The sequence below is a fragment of the Telmatherina bonti genome (assembly GCF_933228915.1).
Source record: "Telmatherina bonti genome assembly, chromosome: 19".
Taxonomy (NCBI): domain Eukaryota; kingdom Metazoa; phylum Chordata; class Actinopteri; order Atheriniformes; family Telmatherinidae; genus Telmatherina; species Telmatherina bonti.
Window position 1 is genome coordinate 10,541,522 of NC_136617.1, and position 19,502 is coordinate 10,561,023.

Below are 19,502 nucleotides of genomic sequence, written 5' to 3' on the forward strand. Positions count from 1 at the left end.
GGTTGAGGATATAAGAGTAAATATAAGAATCACTTATAACCCCCCTTAATAGATTCTTATTCCTGAACCATACCTGCTCCTCTCGCTTCTGATTGGTCGTATTCAGCCAACACCTCTCTGGCTAAAATGAGGACAGCATATACACTATGTTAATATCACCTGACCTCGTTCTGATGTTCTACCAAGGACAGTGGGTTACCTGAGGCCTGGCCGCATCTGTATGCCGTCTCATATAACCACAACCAGTTCTGCCCAGTCAGCACTGAGTCTCTCTGACTGTGCAGAATCCCCAGCATCACCAGAGACAAAGGCACACTGCCCTAATACCTGCAGCTATGGTCTAGATTGACCACAATCCCATGAGACGGATCAATTATTCAAAGGTTGGCATGCATTAAAAGTCACTTTATAAAGATGATATTTATTGATCACTTATCAGTAGCAGAGGAGCTATGTTAAAGAAAATATTGTCAATCAAAATGTCATACTGTTCCAGTCATCGTCTGTATAGAGCAAAAAACTGAACATGTGCTGTTGAACTGCTGGAAAAAGGTCTGGCAAGGGACCAAACAAATAGAAAATAGAATTATAACTAAACTTATATGCTTATTTTCTCATATTTTATGGTTTATGGGTGTTCAGTTATTTACACTTAATAAGATGTTATTTGCATTTACAACACAGAACTTGTTATGGTGATGCAACCAGATAGTAAGTTTGTTTTGGGTTTTTTTCTGTCAAATTAGGGCTGCCACAAACGATGATTTTGATAATCAACTAGTCATCAACTAGTTTTTAGATAATTAGTCAATTTATCAGCTCATATGTAAATTGTTCCATCACACCAGCAAGCAGCTGCTTTTATCTAAGCTAACCATCATTAGCTTCCAGCTTGAAGTGTTATCTCTGGCTGTTGCAACCTTGATCGCCAACCATATACACTTTATCCAGAAAAGGTTTTCCACGTTAATCCATTATGAATAAATGTTTACTTTCAAGCAGCGCTACTAAACTTTGGCAGATTTTTGCACTTTGGTACCCACTAACAAAGATTAATTCAGCATCTGCCCTTAGTCCTGTTTCTTCTCTGAGCTTTCTCCAGTGACTTAAAGCCTGTCTTAAGTTGATCATGGGTTTCTTTGCTGTATCAGTCATGATACGCATCGAAAACAGCCATTGTGTTGATATCCAGTTGCTGGCATGTGACCTGGTACCATAAAGTAAAAAACAGCTGTCACATGACGCTCTGGGCTCGAAAACAAAACTTTAGGGTAACGACACCCCCAGGAATGTACATAATTAATGTCAATGTTCCTTAAAAATAAGTCAAAGTCACAGAGATTCATGATTTGAAACATACGTGGTATTGCTTTAAAGCTTTCAACTATTGTACACCAATTCTTTTACACATTTACATTAACATTTATGCTTGCTTATGATAATAGTAGAGGTGAAAACAGTGGGTGAAAACTGATGTAGGATGTATACCATTCCAATCATAACTATAACACCTATTTCTGAACAGTCATCAATAAATTGTCCTTAAAGCCATACTTTGCTCCAGTATGAGACTTCAACAAAAATTGGTCCTGTTACATCAGTAAGGGTCCAGTAAAAGTAGTCCAGTAAAAACCTTGGTCCACAAAAATCTGTTTTCGGTGAAATATGAGGAATTAATCTTTGTTTCCGTTGGAAATATGTATATAAGTGTGCATGCAATGACAAAAAGCACAGACCTTCATGAAAACCTTCATAAGTTGCAAAGAGTTAGCTCTGATGTTCTCATGAACATTGCTGAGACTTAATGAGGGTCAAGCAATCGAACATCAGACGATGATGATGGCTCCTTCACAGACCATCCTGATTTCATTAATTAGCTGTTATTATGAGAGCCAGACTCTGTTGCAAGAAGAGCGAAATGACTTCATAATTTGATCAAATTTACATTTAGCTATTATCTCCTGGAAAGTCAAACACATTCATAAAAGCAATTGGTCATGAAAATGCTACTAGCATGAGTAGACTTGAATTTTTCAAGGTCAACGGTGGTTGTAGAAAATGTTTGTTTTGTTTGTTATTATGTTGGTCTCATATTTTGCATAATTGATTAACCTATTTTAAGTAATACCACATCTATGTGTCATGTGGGTGTTTTTGCTAACAGTCCATCACCTGGAATATGTGTTTAATTGTATGTGCATCACTGGATCCCTGACCTGTGCACCATCAGCATAGCAGTTTATCTGAACTCTCTGTCCACCGCAGTAAATTAAAATCTGATTCTGTGATCATATTTCATAGCTGTGTCTTTCTCTGTGTCTCCTGCTCCACTCTAATTATGTCTCCATTTTTGGTTGGTTTGTCTCCTGCTCTCTCCCTTCAGGGAAAGCAGGTAACAGGTTATCTCCTGTTCTCATTGGGAACCGCTGTCATTGGCTCTCTGCAGTTCGGCTACAACACAGGAGTCATCAATGCTCCAGAGCAGGTTGGTAATGGAAGAGTCATTGTAGCCTTCATTTAAAGCACTTATGTACATTAATTTTACAGAAGACAGCACTTCTCATTTTACAGTAATATTTGCAACCATTACTACCACCTGAAAGTTTTTTTGTTTTTTTTTTAATCAGTATCCTTTAATTCCACATTAATAATAGATGACATTTTTAACAAACATTATGCCTAAAGTGCAATGCACCTTTTGAAAAATGACTACAATTTCATATCTCTTTCAACAAACCACTGCTCAAGTGAAATAATATTAGATAAATTGAATATATTTCAGCATATTGCTGTAATTTACAGAAGGTTTTTAAAACAATTACACTAAATGTCATCAAAGTCATCAATAAGGTGCCACTACTATCTGTCCTCTCATTGTATGGCTAGCCTAAGCTGACAGCAAGACAAAAGTGGTAGAAGCTAAACTTGTCATGTGTATATTTGTCATATATGTTTAATCTTTACACCCCAAAATTGTACAAATCAATCAAATATTTAGTTGTGAGACCACATGTTGACTTTTATGGGCATAGGAAGACTAACCTATAGTTGGCGTTTAAGCTAGGCTAAGCTAGTTGGAGAATTAGCATCTTCTCTGCTACTCTTACAAATAATAAAACTAAAGATTTCCCTTTTCTTCTCTTGTCTTCCATCCATGTGATTATTTAGAAACTACGATCTTTCTTCAACAATACTTGGGTGGAGCGTTACGGTGTGCCCATTACCCCGGGAGTTTGTACCATTGTATGGAGTATTGCTGTTGCCATTTTCAGTGTTGGCGGCATGGTGGGCTCCTTCAGTGTAGGTGTTATGGCCAACCGATTTGGCAGGTAGGAGTGAAATTTCTTTTCTCTGGTGGATTTTTTTTTTTTTTTTTTGTTTGGTTCAGCAGGACTGCCAGAAGTTATTGCACAGTACATTTCTTATATATAGTCGAAGCAAAATTTGGGAACAAGCTATAAAAAAAAACTGCACACATTTTCTGCTTTGAGTCCAGCCTTCTGTCTCCCATACAGTATCCGTCACTGGCTGGACGCAAAACTACTCATTAAAATATAATAAATGAAAATAGTTGAATGCATGTTGCATTTGTTTTTTAATTCTTGATGAGTCATTAATCATGATAAACTACTTTCAAGTTCAGATGATTAATTTTTACTTGTGGAAAATATAGAATAACAATATTTTTTATGACATTGTTTGCTTATTTTTGCATTTTTATTTGACAATATCAGCAACATTGTAGTCATGTTAGTTTCACTGGGCTTGTACAACAGGCCACAACTATACTAAGGCATATTCTGCAATATTTAATAGAAATGAGTGGTTCTGTAAACATCCTGTACATAACAGGGGTAAGTCTGGAATTTGCTTAGACCTGCTTTGCTTGTACAAAAGGAGCTTGCACAAAACTAAACAGGTTGTTAGATCAGCTTAACACATTGACAAGAAGTTAAACAAAAATAATAATAATAATAAAATAAATAAATAAGACTGTCCAAAGGACAAATTGAGCTGTTTTTTGTTTTTGTTTTTTTTAAATATGTTAATGGCAGCGCAGCAAGTTTTGCTAGATGCGTTTTAATTGATTTTTTTTTTTTTTTTTTTTTTTTTTTTGGGCATATATTGTCTATTTAACTATTTTTATTCAAGCTTTTAATAGTGTTTTATTTTATTAACCTGTACAGCACTTTGGATACCTTGTGGTTGATGAAAGCGCTCTATAAATAAAGTTTTGATTGATTGATTGATGGCAAGAGAAAAAATTTGCTTATTTTCACCTTAAAGCAGCATGCATGTTACACTCATGTCAAACACAGTAAAATAGTGCTGCACACACTGTAGGTCTTTGAAGGTCATGCTTTTTTTAAAAGATTCAAAATATGGGATTAAGCAAGAAAACAACAGCATTTTGTATTTCTAGATTATATCTTAACAGGTAAATGTTAATTTATCTAGAGAAAAAAAAAATAGCAGTTTACCAGCTAATACTCCATTGTCTCACTCTTCTCCACATCAGGCGTCGCTCAATGTTTCTGGTGAACTCTCTGGCGGTGATTGGTGGCCTCCTCATGGGCTTCTCCACTATCTGCTCCTCCTATGAGATGGTGATCGCCGGTCGCCTGGTCATTGGCTTGTTCTGTGGACTATTTACCGGCCTGACTCCCATGTATGTGGGCGAGGTGTCGCCAACACCACTTCGCGGAGCTTTCGGGACTCTGCACCAGCTTGGAGTGGTGGTGGGAATCCTGATTGCCCAGGTTAGTATCAACATAAACCCCTCTATTTGTTTTTGTGTTTGTTTTTCAAATAACTTTTGATTATCTTTTCAAACTTAAAGGAAAAAAATATCTTTCTGAATTATTCGCAACTAGGGGGCCACCAACTCTCATGTACCCAAAAGTTGATAAAGGTCTACTTTTCTGTGCCCTTTAGATCTTTGGTCTGGATTTTCTGCTTGGCTCAGACAAACTGTGGCCCCTGCTGTTTGCCCTTACGGTGGCCCCTGCTGTGCTGCAGTGCATCCTGTTGCCTTTCTGTCCCGAGAGTCCCCGTTTTCTGCTGATCAACCTTAAACAAGAGGAACAGGCACGCAAAGGTATGCACTGAGGGTCCAAACGTCCTACCGCATATATTCACACTTGTACAATGAGAAGAGTGAGAAAATCAGAGGGCAGGACGCAGAGATGAGGCGGGACTCTGCAGCTGCAGTAACATCAATATGAGGTCAGGTGAGATGGGCAAGTTTATCTCAAAGAGACGAGTCCTTGAACAGACGCCAACAAAACAAGCTATTCTGGCTCAAAGGCTCGCGTCCTCATCACATTTAAAGTCGGATATAAGCAAACACATGTTCAGTGCTCTGCAGTTAAAGCTCTTCTTAGTAAAATTCTCAAATATTGAATATAAATTCTGATCTATTGCAGATACAGAAAATCACCACGTCCACTACGGAGCTTTATGCTGTTTTCTCTGCTCTTTAGCAGCTTCTGTGCTCCCTGGGGCTTCTCTGTGAGACAGTTTATAACCTCCACCATGTCTGCAAAAGCTCTTTGCAATGTTGTTTCATCTCCGCCACTAAAAGCAAATACATTTCAACTCCTTTATGGAGCTATCATATTGATTCCAGGGAGACGAGATATCGTTTCTCAGGACAGCAGGAAGTCAGAGCTTTTCCTTTTGGAACAAATAAAAAGAAAAGTTGTCATCACTACAGTGTGTCACAGACTGATTGAAAGCTTTAATTTAAAAGAAATTTAATGTAAACATGCTGTGCTGACACTTTTAGCTACAGACCTTTGTTAGCTGCTTCAAAATGGCAACGTCTTGCTTATAAAGGATGCTGGTTAAATCCGAAATGTGCAGAAGTATGGTTACATTATATTTTGTTACAACAGTTTTAACTCTATATACCCCAACTTAGTCTTTTTTATCATGACAATTAAGTACGCCCACAGAAATACAGTCCAGTCCAGTGCATCCGTCTAGAACTTTTACCTGTATGGATTTTCTTTTTATGCCTGCTGAATCAGCCCTTATCTGTAAAGTGTAACACGTCCTGTCTGGATTCTATTCCCAGCGCTAGTCCGTCTGCGCGGCACCGAGGACGTGAGTAAAGACCTGCAGGAGATGAAGGAGGAGAGTGCTAAGATGGCGATGGAGAAGAAGGTGACCATCCCTGAGCTGTTTCGCTCGGCGGCTTACAGACAGCCTCTCCTCATCGCAGTCATGCTGCAGCTCTCCCAGCAGCTGTCGGGGATCAACGCTGTGAGTTCACAACCAGCAGCATGCACACACATTTACTCTGCATCAAAAGTGTTTCTGTTTTCTGTGCTCAACTTTAAAACTATCAAATATTTGAGAAAATTGCTTTATTTTAAAAAGAATTCATCGTGATTTGATAAAACAAACTTTTTAAAAAGGGTGCTGTAATTTATTTATAAATTTGATTACTTAAGCTCAGTTTTTTTAACTTACATATTCTGGTATTTTGGGTTGTTTTATACAGTACTGATCAATCATAATATTTGGTTGATAAAAATTGTATTCCAGCAATGAAACACATTTTTAAAAAGTTCTATATTTTGTTATAAATGGCATCATTTCTCATATCTAGTTTATTTTTTTCTGCATTCTCTTCTTCTCCTAGGTATTTTATTATTCCACTGGGATCTTTGACTCAGCTGGAGTGAAAGAGCCCATCTATGCCACCATCGGCGCTGGCGTCGTTAACACCATCTTCACAGTTGTTTCTGTAAGTAGCACATGTGGGTTACAGTAAAGTAGTCAGGAAAAAAACTTGTTTTTCCAAGCCTGTGTCATAAGGTCAGGTAAAGACTGTGTTATAATGAGAATCTGATCATATCCAACATAGGCAGAGTCAAATCTACTGGACTGTTGAAGACTTTTCACTCTCTTTTTTTTTTTTTTTTTTTTTAGTTCTGATGGAGGTATTGAGAGATTTTACGTAAGCAGCCTGTGAAATCACTTTAACAACTTAACCTTTTAAGGTTGTAGGAAAAATCCTATTTTTTTAATTTGTCCCTTTAAACAAATGAAAAAGCACTGTGGTCTCACAGCGAGAAGGTCGCTGGTTCGATCCTCGGGTGGGGGCTTTAAGGATGGCCTTTCTGTGTGGAGTTTGCATGTTCTCCTCGTGTATGTGTGGGTTCTCTCCAGGTACTCCGGCTTCCTCCCACTACCCAAAGACATGTGTGTTAGGTTAAGTGGTTATTCTAAAATATGAGTGAGTGTGAATGGTTGTTTGTCTGTCTGTGCTGGCTCTGTGATGGCCTTTTGCTCAGTGATTGCTGGGATAGACACCAACTTCCCTGCAACCCTTAACTGGACTGAGCGGTGAAGAAAATGACTGATGACTAGTTACCACTTATTACCATGTCAAAATTCTTATAGTGTAATCTTCTGCTTTCTGATGTCCATTAAGAGGCAAAAGACAAGAATCAAATTGTGTTCAACAGGATTTTGAGTGAAATGTTTCTATAAATTGATGCCAAATGTCTCAGAAACTGCATGTATCAAATGAAATGGAATGAAAAATACTTTATTAATCCCCAAACGGAAATTCAATAAGCCTCTGGAAAGCAAAACATCTTCAACAAACTAAACCCAGTCCGGTTTACATGACCCAGTTAATGTTGGGTGCTTTGACCTGGAGAAGTGAGAGCCTTTGCTGATATTCTGATATCATACTTAATCATATCATCTAGTTTACAGTATAAAACTACTGAAGTTTAATAAGAAAGGCTTTAGATACCAGATGCAGTTTTTGTTACATTGTAACACAGAAGTCATATCACCTAAGATCTATCATCTATGTCATTTGTGACATATCAGTCCTATAAGATATCACATAAAATAGAACTTTATTATCAAGGTCGGTCATTTAAAAATGAAAAGAAAAAAAAATCACAAAATTTGAGCCTGCCCCTCATTAGATCTTAATCTGCCTAAACTATTTTGCTTTGCAGGTCGTGGCTGCAAGAAATTGTGGCATGGATTGTTCTTCTTTCCTAAAGGCAGAATGATCCATGGTTTTGTTTTCCATGTTAAACCAGAGAGGACAAAAAAAAAAGCTCTGAACTCTCATCACAGCTGCCACTTTGATACTTCCAGGTCATTTCCCTCAGTAAAGAACCTTCCTAAGCAAGTTTTTTTTTTTTTTTTTATAACAAAAAGGCTATTCATCCTGACACTTAGTGTGCATTCAGCAGCACTTCACCCCCTGTCTGTCCTCCAGCTCTTTTTGGTTGAAAAGGCGGGACGAAGGACTCTACACCTCCTGGGATTGGGTGGAATGGCAGTCAGCGCTCTGCTCATGACCATCTCCCTCCTGCTGGTGAGTTCCTGGTAATGCAGAAGGTGCAATCTTTATGCATGTATTTCAGCTATTTTTAAATGACAGGAAATTTATCATAAGCATCTAATGGAAAAACCTGTAAGATTTTGATGAATTTTCTTTAATCAGTATGGAAATTCCTAAAAAAAAAAAAAAACATTGCCACAGGAGGGCTTAATTGGCAATCCTGCAGTTTGGTTAAATCACTCATTAAAAAAATAGCAAATGAAAAAATGTGGACAAGACCAAAATATTTTAAATTGCTGTTTTGAATTCAAAATGTTATTTTTTCAGATTATGTTAATCTTATTATGTTAATAAAACTGGTAAGGACTGGTAAGCGTGTAAATGTTAATAAAACAATGATAAGCTTGACAGCTTATCATTGTTTTATTGTCGTAAAGTTAAATCACGCTACTTTAAAGATGTATTATGAAACTTACTTACCTATAAACTCTGCGTTCCCAACTTGTTTGATGAAACAGTGACATCTGCCGTGCACAAATTCATGCAGTATTAGCATAATAGCAGCTGCTAAGTTTGTGTTTGTGAGGCTAAAAACCAAAACAAGGTACTGAAACTATCTGAAATGTTTTAAACCAATGAAATTTTGTCATTTGACCACATCTAAAACTTTTTTAAAAATCATGCAGTTCTGTCATTTCTGACACAAGCTGTTACTTCATCATTCCTTTAAAATCTTTAACCAAATGGGTGGAATGGCAGTCAGCGCTCTGCTCATGACCATCTCCCTCCTGCTGGTGAGTTCCTGGTAATGCAGAAGGTGCAATCTTTATGCATGTATTTCAGCTATTTTTAAATGACAGGAAATTTATCATAAGCATCTAATGGAAAAACCTGTTAGATTTTGATGAATTTTCTTTAATCAGTATGGAAATTCCTAAAAAAAAAAAAAAAAACAAACAAAAAAAAAACATTGCCACAGGAGGGCTTGATTGGCAATCCTGGAGTTTGGTTAAATCACTCATTAAAAAAAATAGCAAATGAAAAAATGTGGACAAGACCAAATATTTTAAATTGCTGTTTTGAATTCAAAATGTTATTTTTTTTCAGATTATGTTAATCTTATTATGTTAATAAAACTGGTAAGGACTGGTAAGCGTGTAAATGTTAACAATAATGATATATTGTTGAGGTAATAAGAGTTGTTTATTTACCCTCAGATGTTCTCACTAACAGGCAGTCATTAATGTTTAGGACTGGTAAGCGTGTAAATGTCTGTCTGACGAGCTGCTTTGTCTTCCTGTGTCTGAGCAGAAGGAAACCCCAGCTATGAGCTACGTGGCCATCATGGCTGTCATGCTGTTTGTGGCTATGTTTGAGCTGGGCCCCGGTCCAATCCCATGGTTTATTGTGGCCGAGCTGTTTTCCCAGGGACCCCGCCCTGCAGCCATGGCTGTTGCCGGCTGCTGCAATTGGACCGCCAACTTCCTTGTTGGAATGAGCTTCCCAAAACTAGAGGTAACAGAGGGGCAGTTATGTTGGTTTGGATTGGTTAGCACTTGGTTTGGGTTTAATTTGAGCTCTTCTTCTCTGTATTGTTTTGTTTTCTTTATCAGAACTTTTTTAATTTGATTATTCCTGTTTTAGACTGAATTTAAACCAAATTTAGCTTAGTTTCATATTCATTAAAAAGTTATTCAGTTATTCTGACTCCGCCTCCTTCTCTCATCAGGAGCTGTGTGGGCCGTGGGTCTTCCTCATCTTCACCGCCTTCCTCATCGCCTTTTTCATCTTTACATTCATCAAAGTTCCAGAGACGAAGGGAAAAACATTTGACGAAATCGCCCGCAGTTTCGGTAGCGCCCCGCCCCCCACTGCCTCATCAGCTGATGATCCTCCTGCCACCACCAGCACCGCTGTGACGCTTCCCGCCTCACCGGAGAAGGAGAAGGTCCCATTGGTGGAGACTCCAGCAGCAGCTCCGCCTCCAGCAGCAGCTCCGCCATCAGCAGCAGCCCCGCCTCCAGCGGCAGCTCCGCCCCCAACAGCTGAAACCACACCCCTCACAGATAAACCCAGTGTTACAGCCAATCCTGTCGGTCAGGTGTAGACAGAGTTTTTATCATCAAGGGAGTTTATAAATGAAGGAAGATTTCAAACAAAATGTAACCCATAGAAACTATTTTCCTTCCTTTTCTTTATTCCTTGGACATTTCTTACACTTCCTTCCTTTAAATCCTCTCTTGTTTGACTTTAACGTATTGAACATTCCTGGGAATTTCACGGCAGTAAATAACAGGGTGTGTCCAGTCAGGATAACACACATTTCCGGTGTAGTGAAAATGGAGGCTGAGGTCAAGAAAACATCCAGCTGAGATGTTCATCTCACCAATGAAGTAGCCAGGTGCACTGACCAGAGTGGGGCTTTGAAGCACCGACTTCTCGGTAAATATGATTTCACGTCCTAGTAATGTGAGTGAGACACTGTGGGAGTTCGTTTTTTTAATTAATATATTCCTCTTTTTAACCCTGCATTAGGCACTCATTGTAATAGTTGAAAATTTAAATGTTCAACCATTCAAAAGATGATTATTCCACAATTTCCACAACATTATTATATAGGATGATATTATAAGACTTTAAAACATAGATGCTTTTTCTAAAATAACCAAAATTACACAGTAGGTAGTGGTCGAAATTTTCAATTTTATGCTGATAGTCTATCTCAGGCAAATAGCTGAGAAGTCACCTGGAAATTTCAGTGTGGTTCAATAATTTCATTGGCTAGCAAGCAGAGACATTTTATGTGTTTTATGAAGTGATCAAACATGGTCATTTGCCCAATAAAAAGTTAAACTTCATATAGGCGTTATAATAAGTATTTTAGTGCAATATAATATTACAGTAGTTTTTATTTTATTTACTCCTCTTACATGTGTAAATGCGTTCTAAAATCAGTTATATTAGGATATTTTCAGAGATATATTGTCCATCTCCAGCTAATACAACAGAGAGCTCTGATAACATTGCCAAAGTACTGAATTTAAATGAGCACCTTATGAACACAACAGCTCAGCTTGAAGTTAAATGTGGAGTTAGCAGCAACCACAGATTGTGCAGACAGAAGTTTAATCTATATGATGGCCAGTTTTGCTGTTAAAGGTTTATCTAGTTGAAATTTAGACACAATTATGGAATTTTTCTTCTTCTGTGTAAACACTGTATCTGTATTATGACTCAGAAAATGAGTGTAAATATGCTCGCTAGGATGTTAGAGGTTGATAAATAAGCCAGATTTATTGAAATTTAAAAAGAAACATTGAATTTGAAGGAAGGTAGCCCAAATGAAAAAAATCACGTCAGTGTGGCTATCCCTTGCTATAATAACCAAATCTGTCAAATAATCATAGAACAATACATGCAGATATTAATTGAGTACAGATGGTTCAAGCGAAGTTTCCTCCATATCTCTTATTTGGGGAACCACATTTTTTTTAAAAAGTAAAACCTTCTGGATCACTACTTTATGAGTTCCTCACACGAGAACATCACATATACACATATGTGGTCATCGGCACCATGATACTAAATTCTGTGTAGCTGGAACCTGTTCAACACTTACACTGCCAAATGGTGGCCTCAGAAGACTTGTTGCTTTTCCATTTGAAGTAGATATATTTACATCTACATCATATATAATAGACATATGTATAATCATAAATAATAAAAATGGTATTTATTTCGCTGTTCCTTGCCACAAATGGCTAGAAGATATTACTAATCTAAGTCAAACTGAAACTCGGGTCTCAAAATAGAGTTTATTGTAAACGCTTGAATAATTAATTATCCAAATTAATGGACAAAATTATTGTGACCACATAGTATTACACCTAACAATTGCAGTAGGGTGATATGCAGTATATATTTTTTTGTGTTAAAGGGAAAATTCTAATAACTAGAAATAGATTTTTTTCTAGAGTATATATAGAGTAGGACATATTAACAGTTTTAGCAGCCTCTGCCTTTTGAAGTATGAAAAGAGTCTGCAGTGATATTTCCCTGAATCTCTCCGAGTGCAGCTCTGAGATTAACATGAACTTTTCTGTCACTCTTTCTGCACTTTGCTAACCAAAAATAACAACAAGCATCATAGAGCCACTATCATGTAACGTAGAAGTTGTTGAGCACAGCAGCGCTTTGTGTCACACTAACAGACTACATGCGATTTATGCTGTATTTACATGTGCAACTGCATAATATCTAACAAAGCTGTTAGTAGAAGAGATGAGAGTTGTATAAATGTGCAATCAATGTAGAAACTTCAGCCATAATGGGCCGCTGCAACTAAAGGGAGTGTGCTAATACTGTGCAAATTAATGGTTAAGACAACAGATTTTTTCTTTTTAATTTGGTAGATAGTAAACTAAGTTTTGCATGATATTTTCTGTTTTTACAAAGGGAGAAAGTGTGACTTGTAATCACAGAAAAGCATTTCCAGAGTCTATGTTGTAGAATTATATGTAGTAAACCAAAATAGTGTCCTTTGAATGATAGATATTTAATACCCATGTGCTCTACTTTCATTCTCAAATGAAACAGTTTAAAAAGTCACTGACAACATGTGGAATCACCTGGAATGGATGCAGGAGAGTTTTTATTGGGTGACTGGTGGGCATAATGTGAAAACCTTTCTTTTTATTCATTCTTTTTCTCCAACAGTACACAGACAAAGGGTTGGCCAACCTTTTGTTTTGATTTCTCTCAAAACAAAAGGTTGTCCCACTGTGGAAACACTGAGAGAATATGAGGCTGCATGACCCCCAAACCTCACACTTTAGTTCCCCTTCTGGTCTGAAATCTGTCTTCAGGTCACAATCAAAATGATTTTATCCCATTAATGGATCTTTTAACTTTTCTAATTAGTATTTCATGGATCTGTAAAATCACCACTTTTATGATCCAACATGAAGAATGTCTTCATACGCGAACATCACATGTTTGGCCGTCTGCACCATCATGCTTATTTCTGTGTGACTGAAATTGATGAAGATTTACACTGCCATTTGGTGGTGTCGGAAGAGTCATTGTTCTGTTAAAAATTATATGTATATATACATTATATATCATAAAACGTACATAAATAATAATATGTATAATTGTAAATCATAAAAAAAGTTATTTGTTGGTTTTTCTACCCCTAAATAAACAGAAAACATTTTTTAAACAAGTCAAACTAAAACTTGGGTCTCAGGAGGTTAAAAATCCTGACAGCAACCAGGAACAGTCCTGCTTGCTGTTTGTTATTTACAGGTCACGTTAAGTTTATTTAATTATCACTAGTTAAATAAGAAACGTTTTCCCCTCATGTTAACAGATGAATTCATCTTGCAGTCTTATGAACATGACCTCTTTTCTCCTCAGATGAAACATATTTTGACAAAACATAGTTAGCTTCCATGCTAAATAGGAATGTTCAATATTAGCTTTTTTATCGATATCCGAAATACTGATTTTGTCCAAATTTTGATTTCCAATATGAACCGATACCAATATTTTTAGAGTGAGTTGCTTCAAACTAAATTATCTGGAAAACTACACATGACATTGCTTATATTTTGGAGTTTAGAGTTCGAGGAGACTAAGCTGAATAGTTTGGTATATAACATGTAAATACATGTTGTGTAAAAGTTGTGTCATTGGGAAAAAAAAAAGGTTAAACCGATACAAATAATTTACAATATTACATTTTACTGCCGATATCGGCCAATAATACCGGTAGACCGATAATATCGCACATCTTTAATGCTAATTATAGAAAGCTGAATAACTAATAACATCAATCACGGCTGTTCCATACTGTAACGTGCAGCGTTGAATAAATGTACATGATTTTAATGGATTGCCCCTAAATAGGAAGCAGAAGCTCAAAATGAAAGCCCCTGAGAACGTGCTGCCATGGTTACCAGCAGCTTTCAGACAATGACTTTAATTACTATAAAAAACTTCATTTACAGATGTGTGTGTGAGGGGTAGGGGCTTAATGCTGCCAACGCTGTGACACTCTGTCTGTAGATTATATCTTGAAAGTTTTATGTATTACAGATGTCGTATAATGTGTGTGTGAGTGTGTGTATGGTGTAAATGTGTGTGACACAAAGTATATTTTCTATATTCTTGTGGCTAAATATATAGCTTTACAAAAAAAGAAGCTATTTTCACCCATGCTGCCCACTAATTATGTATTTATTTAAGTATTTGCTGTATTATTTATTTATTTTTTGGATACACTGGAAGAATATTTATCTTGACAAATTACTGAGAGAAAAGTGAAATACTTAATGAAAGTTTATTGACATTTATGAGGCGATATGAGCAGGTTTGTTAAGGTGAGTCATTCTTGCAGTGAGAGGACTGACTATGGATTCATGGCTTTGATGTGTATTCCTGTCAATGTGGACAATGTTGATGTACTGTGATTGCAATGAGGGAAGTGTGTTACACTCCTCCCTAGTTGTGCTCGTTGTTTGTATTCACACACTCCTGCAACGATCCAGCTTTCACTTGTTGGCTACGCTGTTCCTGCACTTTTTGGAGAAATCTTAAATGTTTGGTTTTTTGTTTTTTTTTATGAGGAATTATTGGTTATTTGTGCGCTGCATTTTAGAAAAGACTATTAAGTCAGATGCAAACACACTGTTATTGTGTTTCTTTCTGTTACAAACGTGATGGGAAAGCAGCTTTTCTTTTTGAAAGTTGGGGAAACTGCCTATTTGCAGTGAAATCAGGGATTGCGAATTAGACGCACCAGTCTTCTTGCTCACTGGAGATTTAATGTGTCTCTATCTTGATAATTTACAGTGGCTAAGTCAGTGAATAATTCATGGACTTAGCCAGTAAAGTCAATGAATTAAGGAGGTAAAAAAAAAGTGTGATTGCACCTTGAAAGACATCAATGTGGGTGCAATGTCGTGCAAAAGGACATGAAAGGGTTCAAACCATATAAATGGATTCAGGCAGGGCCGGATTAAAAGTGCACAGGCCCCTGGGCCCAGAGTGTTCCAGGGACCCCCTTCCCCACTACAACATTGTGTGGTGGTACCAATAGCCGTACACTAAGCACTGAGGTGTAACTATCTGACTTTTATGTACATCTTATTTCATGTCCAAACTACTGGTGGATGCCCTACGAGGGCCCCAAATGCACCCAAAGTGGGCGTGGTCCGCTGGGACCTTGCCCATAATGCCCATTGGATAATCCGGCCTTGGCTGCAGGTGCACACTGCTTCTACCATTGCTGGCTACGTAACACACGTGTATGAATACAAAACCCTCCACTAACAAGAGTAGAAACACTTTTTTGTAAATATGTATTTTTTACCAGATTTATTTGTTCACTTGCACGGTTGTACATGTGACTAACACAACTGTCTGTGCTCTTTCATTTTCACCTTGTGTCTGCTTCATCACTCCTCCGCAGCCGTGCCTGGTCAGATTACACTAAGCGACGTCTATGTTTGAGTTTTTGGCAGCTACGTGGTCATTTATCCACAAACTGAAAACATCTTGGTCATAATGATGTTTGCTACTGCTGCCTTCTTCCGTGTAAAAAAGGGATTTACTCCAGAGTCCTGTAACCTAGCAACCGTCTAGGAGTAAATTGCAGACAGTTTAACTCCAGTTCAATTAAAATACCGCCTTTTGTCACGTTTGCATGGTGAAATGTCCAACCTACTGTGTGTTACACTCTGGATTTAACAATGTTCCAGATTTGAACTCTGAGATAAATACCTCTGTACGACTTTGGCTGCTGCGACATTGTTCTATGTGTGTGTTTGGTCCTGATTTGTGTGGTTTTGCTGGATAAATGTTCATATATCGCAGGCTTTTTGTCAGCTCTTCGTGCCTCTGTACCTCACACATGTTTCCGATGATTATTCAGTGTGTGTGTTTGTGAGAATGCTCCCATCTGCTTGTGTGTGTGTGAGATGTGTCAGGAGTCACCCCTCCCTTTACTGCTGCAGAACCAGAAGGCAAATGATGAGTTGTGGTGAAGGAACTGAGGTGATTTCAAACACGTAACGGCCATCATGTGTTTGCTTTGTGTTTTAGTGGCGGCCAGAAACTAAAATAAGTGATATGAGATGTTGAGTTTAGCAGAGCAGGTGATTTGGTGTGATTATCAAAGCTTTTTGACATTTTCTCTGTGCCACACAAGTGATACTGTTTCTGTTTGTACTGTAAACCAGATAATGTTAAATAAAACTGACATCATATTACTAGAAGCATTGTGAATGGATTTTTTTTTATCCTACAGTCATAAAAAAAGATCTTTGAATATGGTGAATGAAGAAATGACATGTTGCGCAGTTGTTCAAACAGCTGCTGTTAGTTTATAAGGCACTGAATGGTTCAGGAACAATGGGGATCTTCTGGTTTGTGATGGACGGGTAAGATCCGTCAGGTCATCAGGGTCAGGTCTACTTTCTGTTACCAACAGAGTCAGGACTAAACATGGAGGCAGAGGTCAGTTTTTATATTCCTTGCGTGCGGAACAAACTCCCAGAAACCTGCAGGTCTGCCGAAGCTCTCATCTGCTTTAAATCAAGCTTATAACTTTTCATATGTCCCCTGTCATCAAAATAACTGCCGGATGACCGAGCTCCTCACCCTATCTCTAAGGGAGAGCCCGGCCACCCTGCGGAGGAAACCCATTTCAGCCGCCTGTATATTATATTATATTATATTATATTATATTATATTATATTATATTATGATGTTATGTTATATTATAATTATAATATAATATAATATAATATTACATTTATAATATAATATAATATCACAATTATAATATATAATATAATATAATATTACATAATATAATATAATATAATATATTATATTATATTATATTATCATTATAACCATTTTAAAAGATCATATTAACTATAAATATTTTATCATATGAAAATAGAATATGTTTGAACATGCTCAGGGCATTTTATGTGACTGATTTCAGGTTCCATGCGGTTTGTAGGACGACCTGCAGAGTTTTGTGGCAGAAGTCTGAACCCCTTTTTAACCTGCAAGTTATTTAATATCACCCCATTTCCCATTTTCTACATCCAAATTACTAGCAATGACTTCTTTGATACATACAACATGGTGTCATTATCTAATAGAAAGTCAATGCTCTATTTAAAAAAAAAAAAAAACTGCTGCAAACTGGCATTTGTTTTTGTATCTGTATTTATCAACTTTTTTTCTTTAGTCAGTTATATAGTGCCACCGTGGAAGGTCCAAAGAGCCACTTGCGGCTCCAGGCTGGCAGGTTGCAGACCATTGGTTCACTGGTTTTAAAGGAGAAATAAACTGGTTTTCCAAAGAATTCAGATGAATTACCAATAAGCACTGTTGCAACAAAGAAACAATGCTGCAATATGTTTTACTCCAAGTTTCAATATATTCTACTAAAGCTCAATGAAAGATCCTCATTCCAGCACAGTTTTTTTTAATTATAAATATATTTTTAAAATTCTTTCATTTATTTTTTATTTATTTATTTTAAACAAATCTTTATTCTTGTCAATGCAGTGGTATAAACAAATAAACAGCATTATGAGATATAATGGAAACATTTAGCTGATGCCAGGGGTTGTATATACAACAGGAAAATTACAAATATTTGGAAGCATATAATTTATAAGAGAATATTGAATTTAGAGCAAAGTGACATTGTTTTCAGGCCCACATGGGCCCAGGGGCCCACATCCACTTGGGGCCCATGTGGGGCCCTCATAGGATGTCACGCTTTGTGCAAGATAGTCCCGGATTTCTATTATTTTTCACACATCCCACAAAACGGGGCGCTGTCCTGCATTGTTACGACCAGTCTTTACTTTTGAGAAGGAAAAAAACAAAACAAAACAAAACTGGCTTCTACTAATTGTGTGTGGCAAAATATTCGATAGCTGTCACATCACACCACCTGCTGATTTGAGTTACACTCATGTCAATCAAACTATGAGGCGGGACTTAATGCACATCTAGGATGCACCTGTACCACGAACAAAAAGAAATAAATAAATACTGCGATTTATCATGGAGGACAGGGAAACGACCTCAGCAAAGAAGAAAAGAAAGTGTTGTTATCACAAAGACTGGGAAAGCATATATTCCTAGGTTAAACCTGTTCGGGGAGACTGTGAGAGAGTATTTTGTGATGTTTGTCAAAGTAATCTTTCCATGTCACACGGAATATGACGTGAAATGGCACAAAAATCCGAGTCACAAAAAACGCGCTACTCAGAGGGAGGCTTTATTATAACAGATTTGTTATGTTTGGTTATTAATTTTATTACCAAAGTTGTTTTTTTGTTTTTTTTCAACTTTGTCATGGCAGCGTGGAATCTCACATTGTCCCACATTTTCAGTCTTTGTCCCACATTTGGTGAAAGATCTGGTCACCCTAGGCCCACATAGGGGCATATACCAGCAGTTTGGACCTGAAACAAAATAAAAGCCAGATAGTAACACTGAAGTGTCTAGTGTGTTGATATTGGTAAAATTGGCTGAGAGATGTTAGAAATGCCGTTTCACAGTTTATCATTCACAATTTTTACAATGTTGCGGTGGGGAAGGGGGGCCGTGGAACACTCTGGGCCCAGGGCCCTGTGCACTTTTCATCCGGCCCTGCATTTATGGATATAAAATTTGGCTCATCCGAGGTTCGGGTTAAACTACATCTGGGGTGGGGGTGGGGGGGGGGGGGGGGGGGGGGTCTGCGGGGCAGGGGGCAGGGGATCCCCTCTCCCCATCCTGCTCCGTCATCCTCTGGCGCCGGAAAGGGCAGAACGGCGGAAAAAGGAGGCGTTGCCCTCCAAACAACACATCAGCTGCAAATTTATGCAGAGCAGTGAAATCTCTGCTGCTGCTGCTGCTGGTGGTGGTGGTGCTGCTGTCCGTCCTGCAGAGAGGAACAAGAAAGAAGCTGCACCGGACGAAGAGGCCGCCGAGTCGCTCTGCTGCGGGCCGCCGGTGCTGGAGGAGCAGGCGGCGGCTGAGGAACCCGGAGCGGAGACGGTAAGGACGGATAGAGAGAGCCCGCTAACGAGCCAGACAGAGGCAGGAGCGGCTAGCGGGATGCTAGGAGGAGGAGTAGCCTCCGGTGGATCCAGTGTCA

General features: G+C 37.9%; 1 protein-coding gene across 1 annotated transcript; it reads left to right on the plus strand.

The window, feature by feature from the left end:
• Nucleotides 1-1,129: 1,129 nt before the first annotated feature.
• On the plus strand, nt 1,130-10,430 carry slc2a3a (solute carrier family 2 member 3a; the record flags this gene model as incomplete). Its single annotated transcript, XM_079259286.1, has 10 exons — nt 1,130-1,210; nt 2,384-2,485; nt 3,169-3,329; nt 4,520-4,760; nt 4,936-5,098; nt 6,080-6,267; nt 6,650-6,754; nt 8,258-8,356; nt 9,635-9,838; nt 10,053-10,430. 10 exons carry the CDS (start codon nt 1,130-1,132, stop codon nt 10,428-10,430), a joined length of 1,722 nt encoding a protein of 573 aa, XP_079115412.1.
• Nucleotides 10,431-19,502: the final 9,072 nt, after the last annotated feature.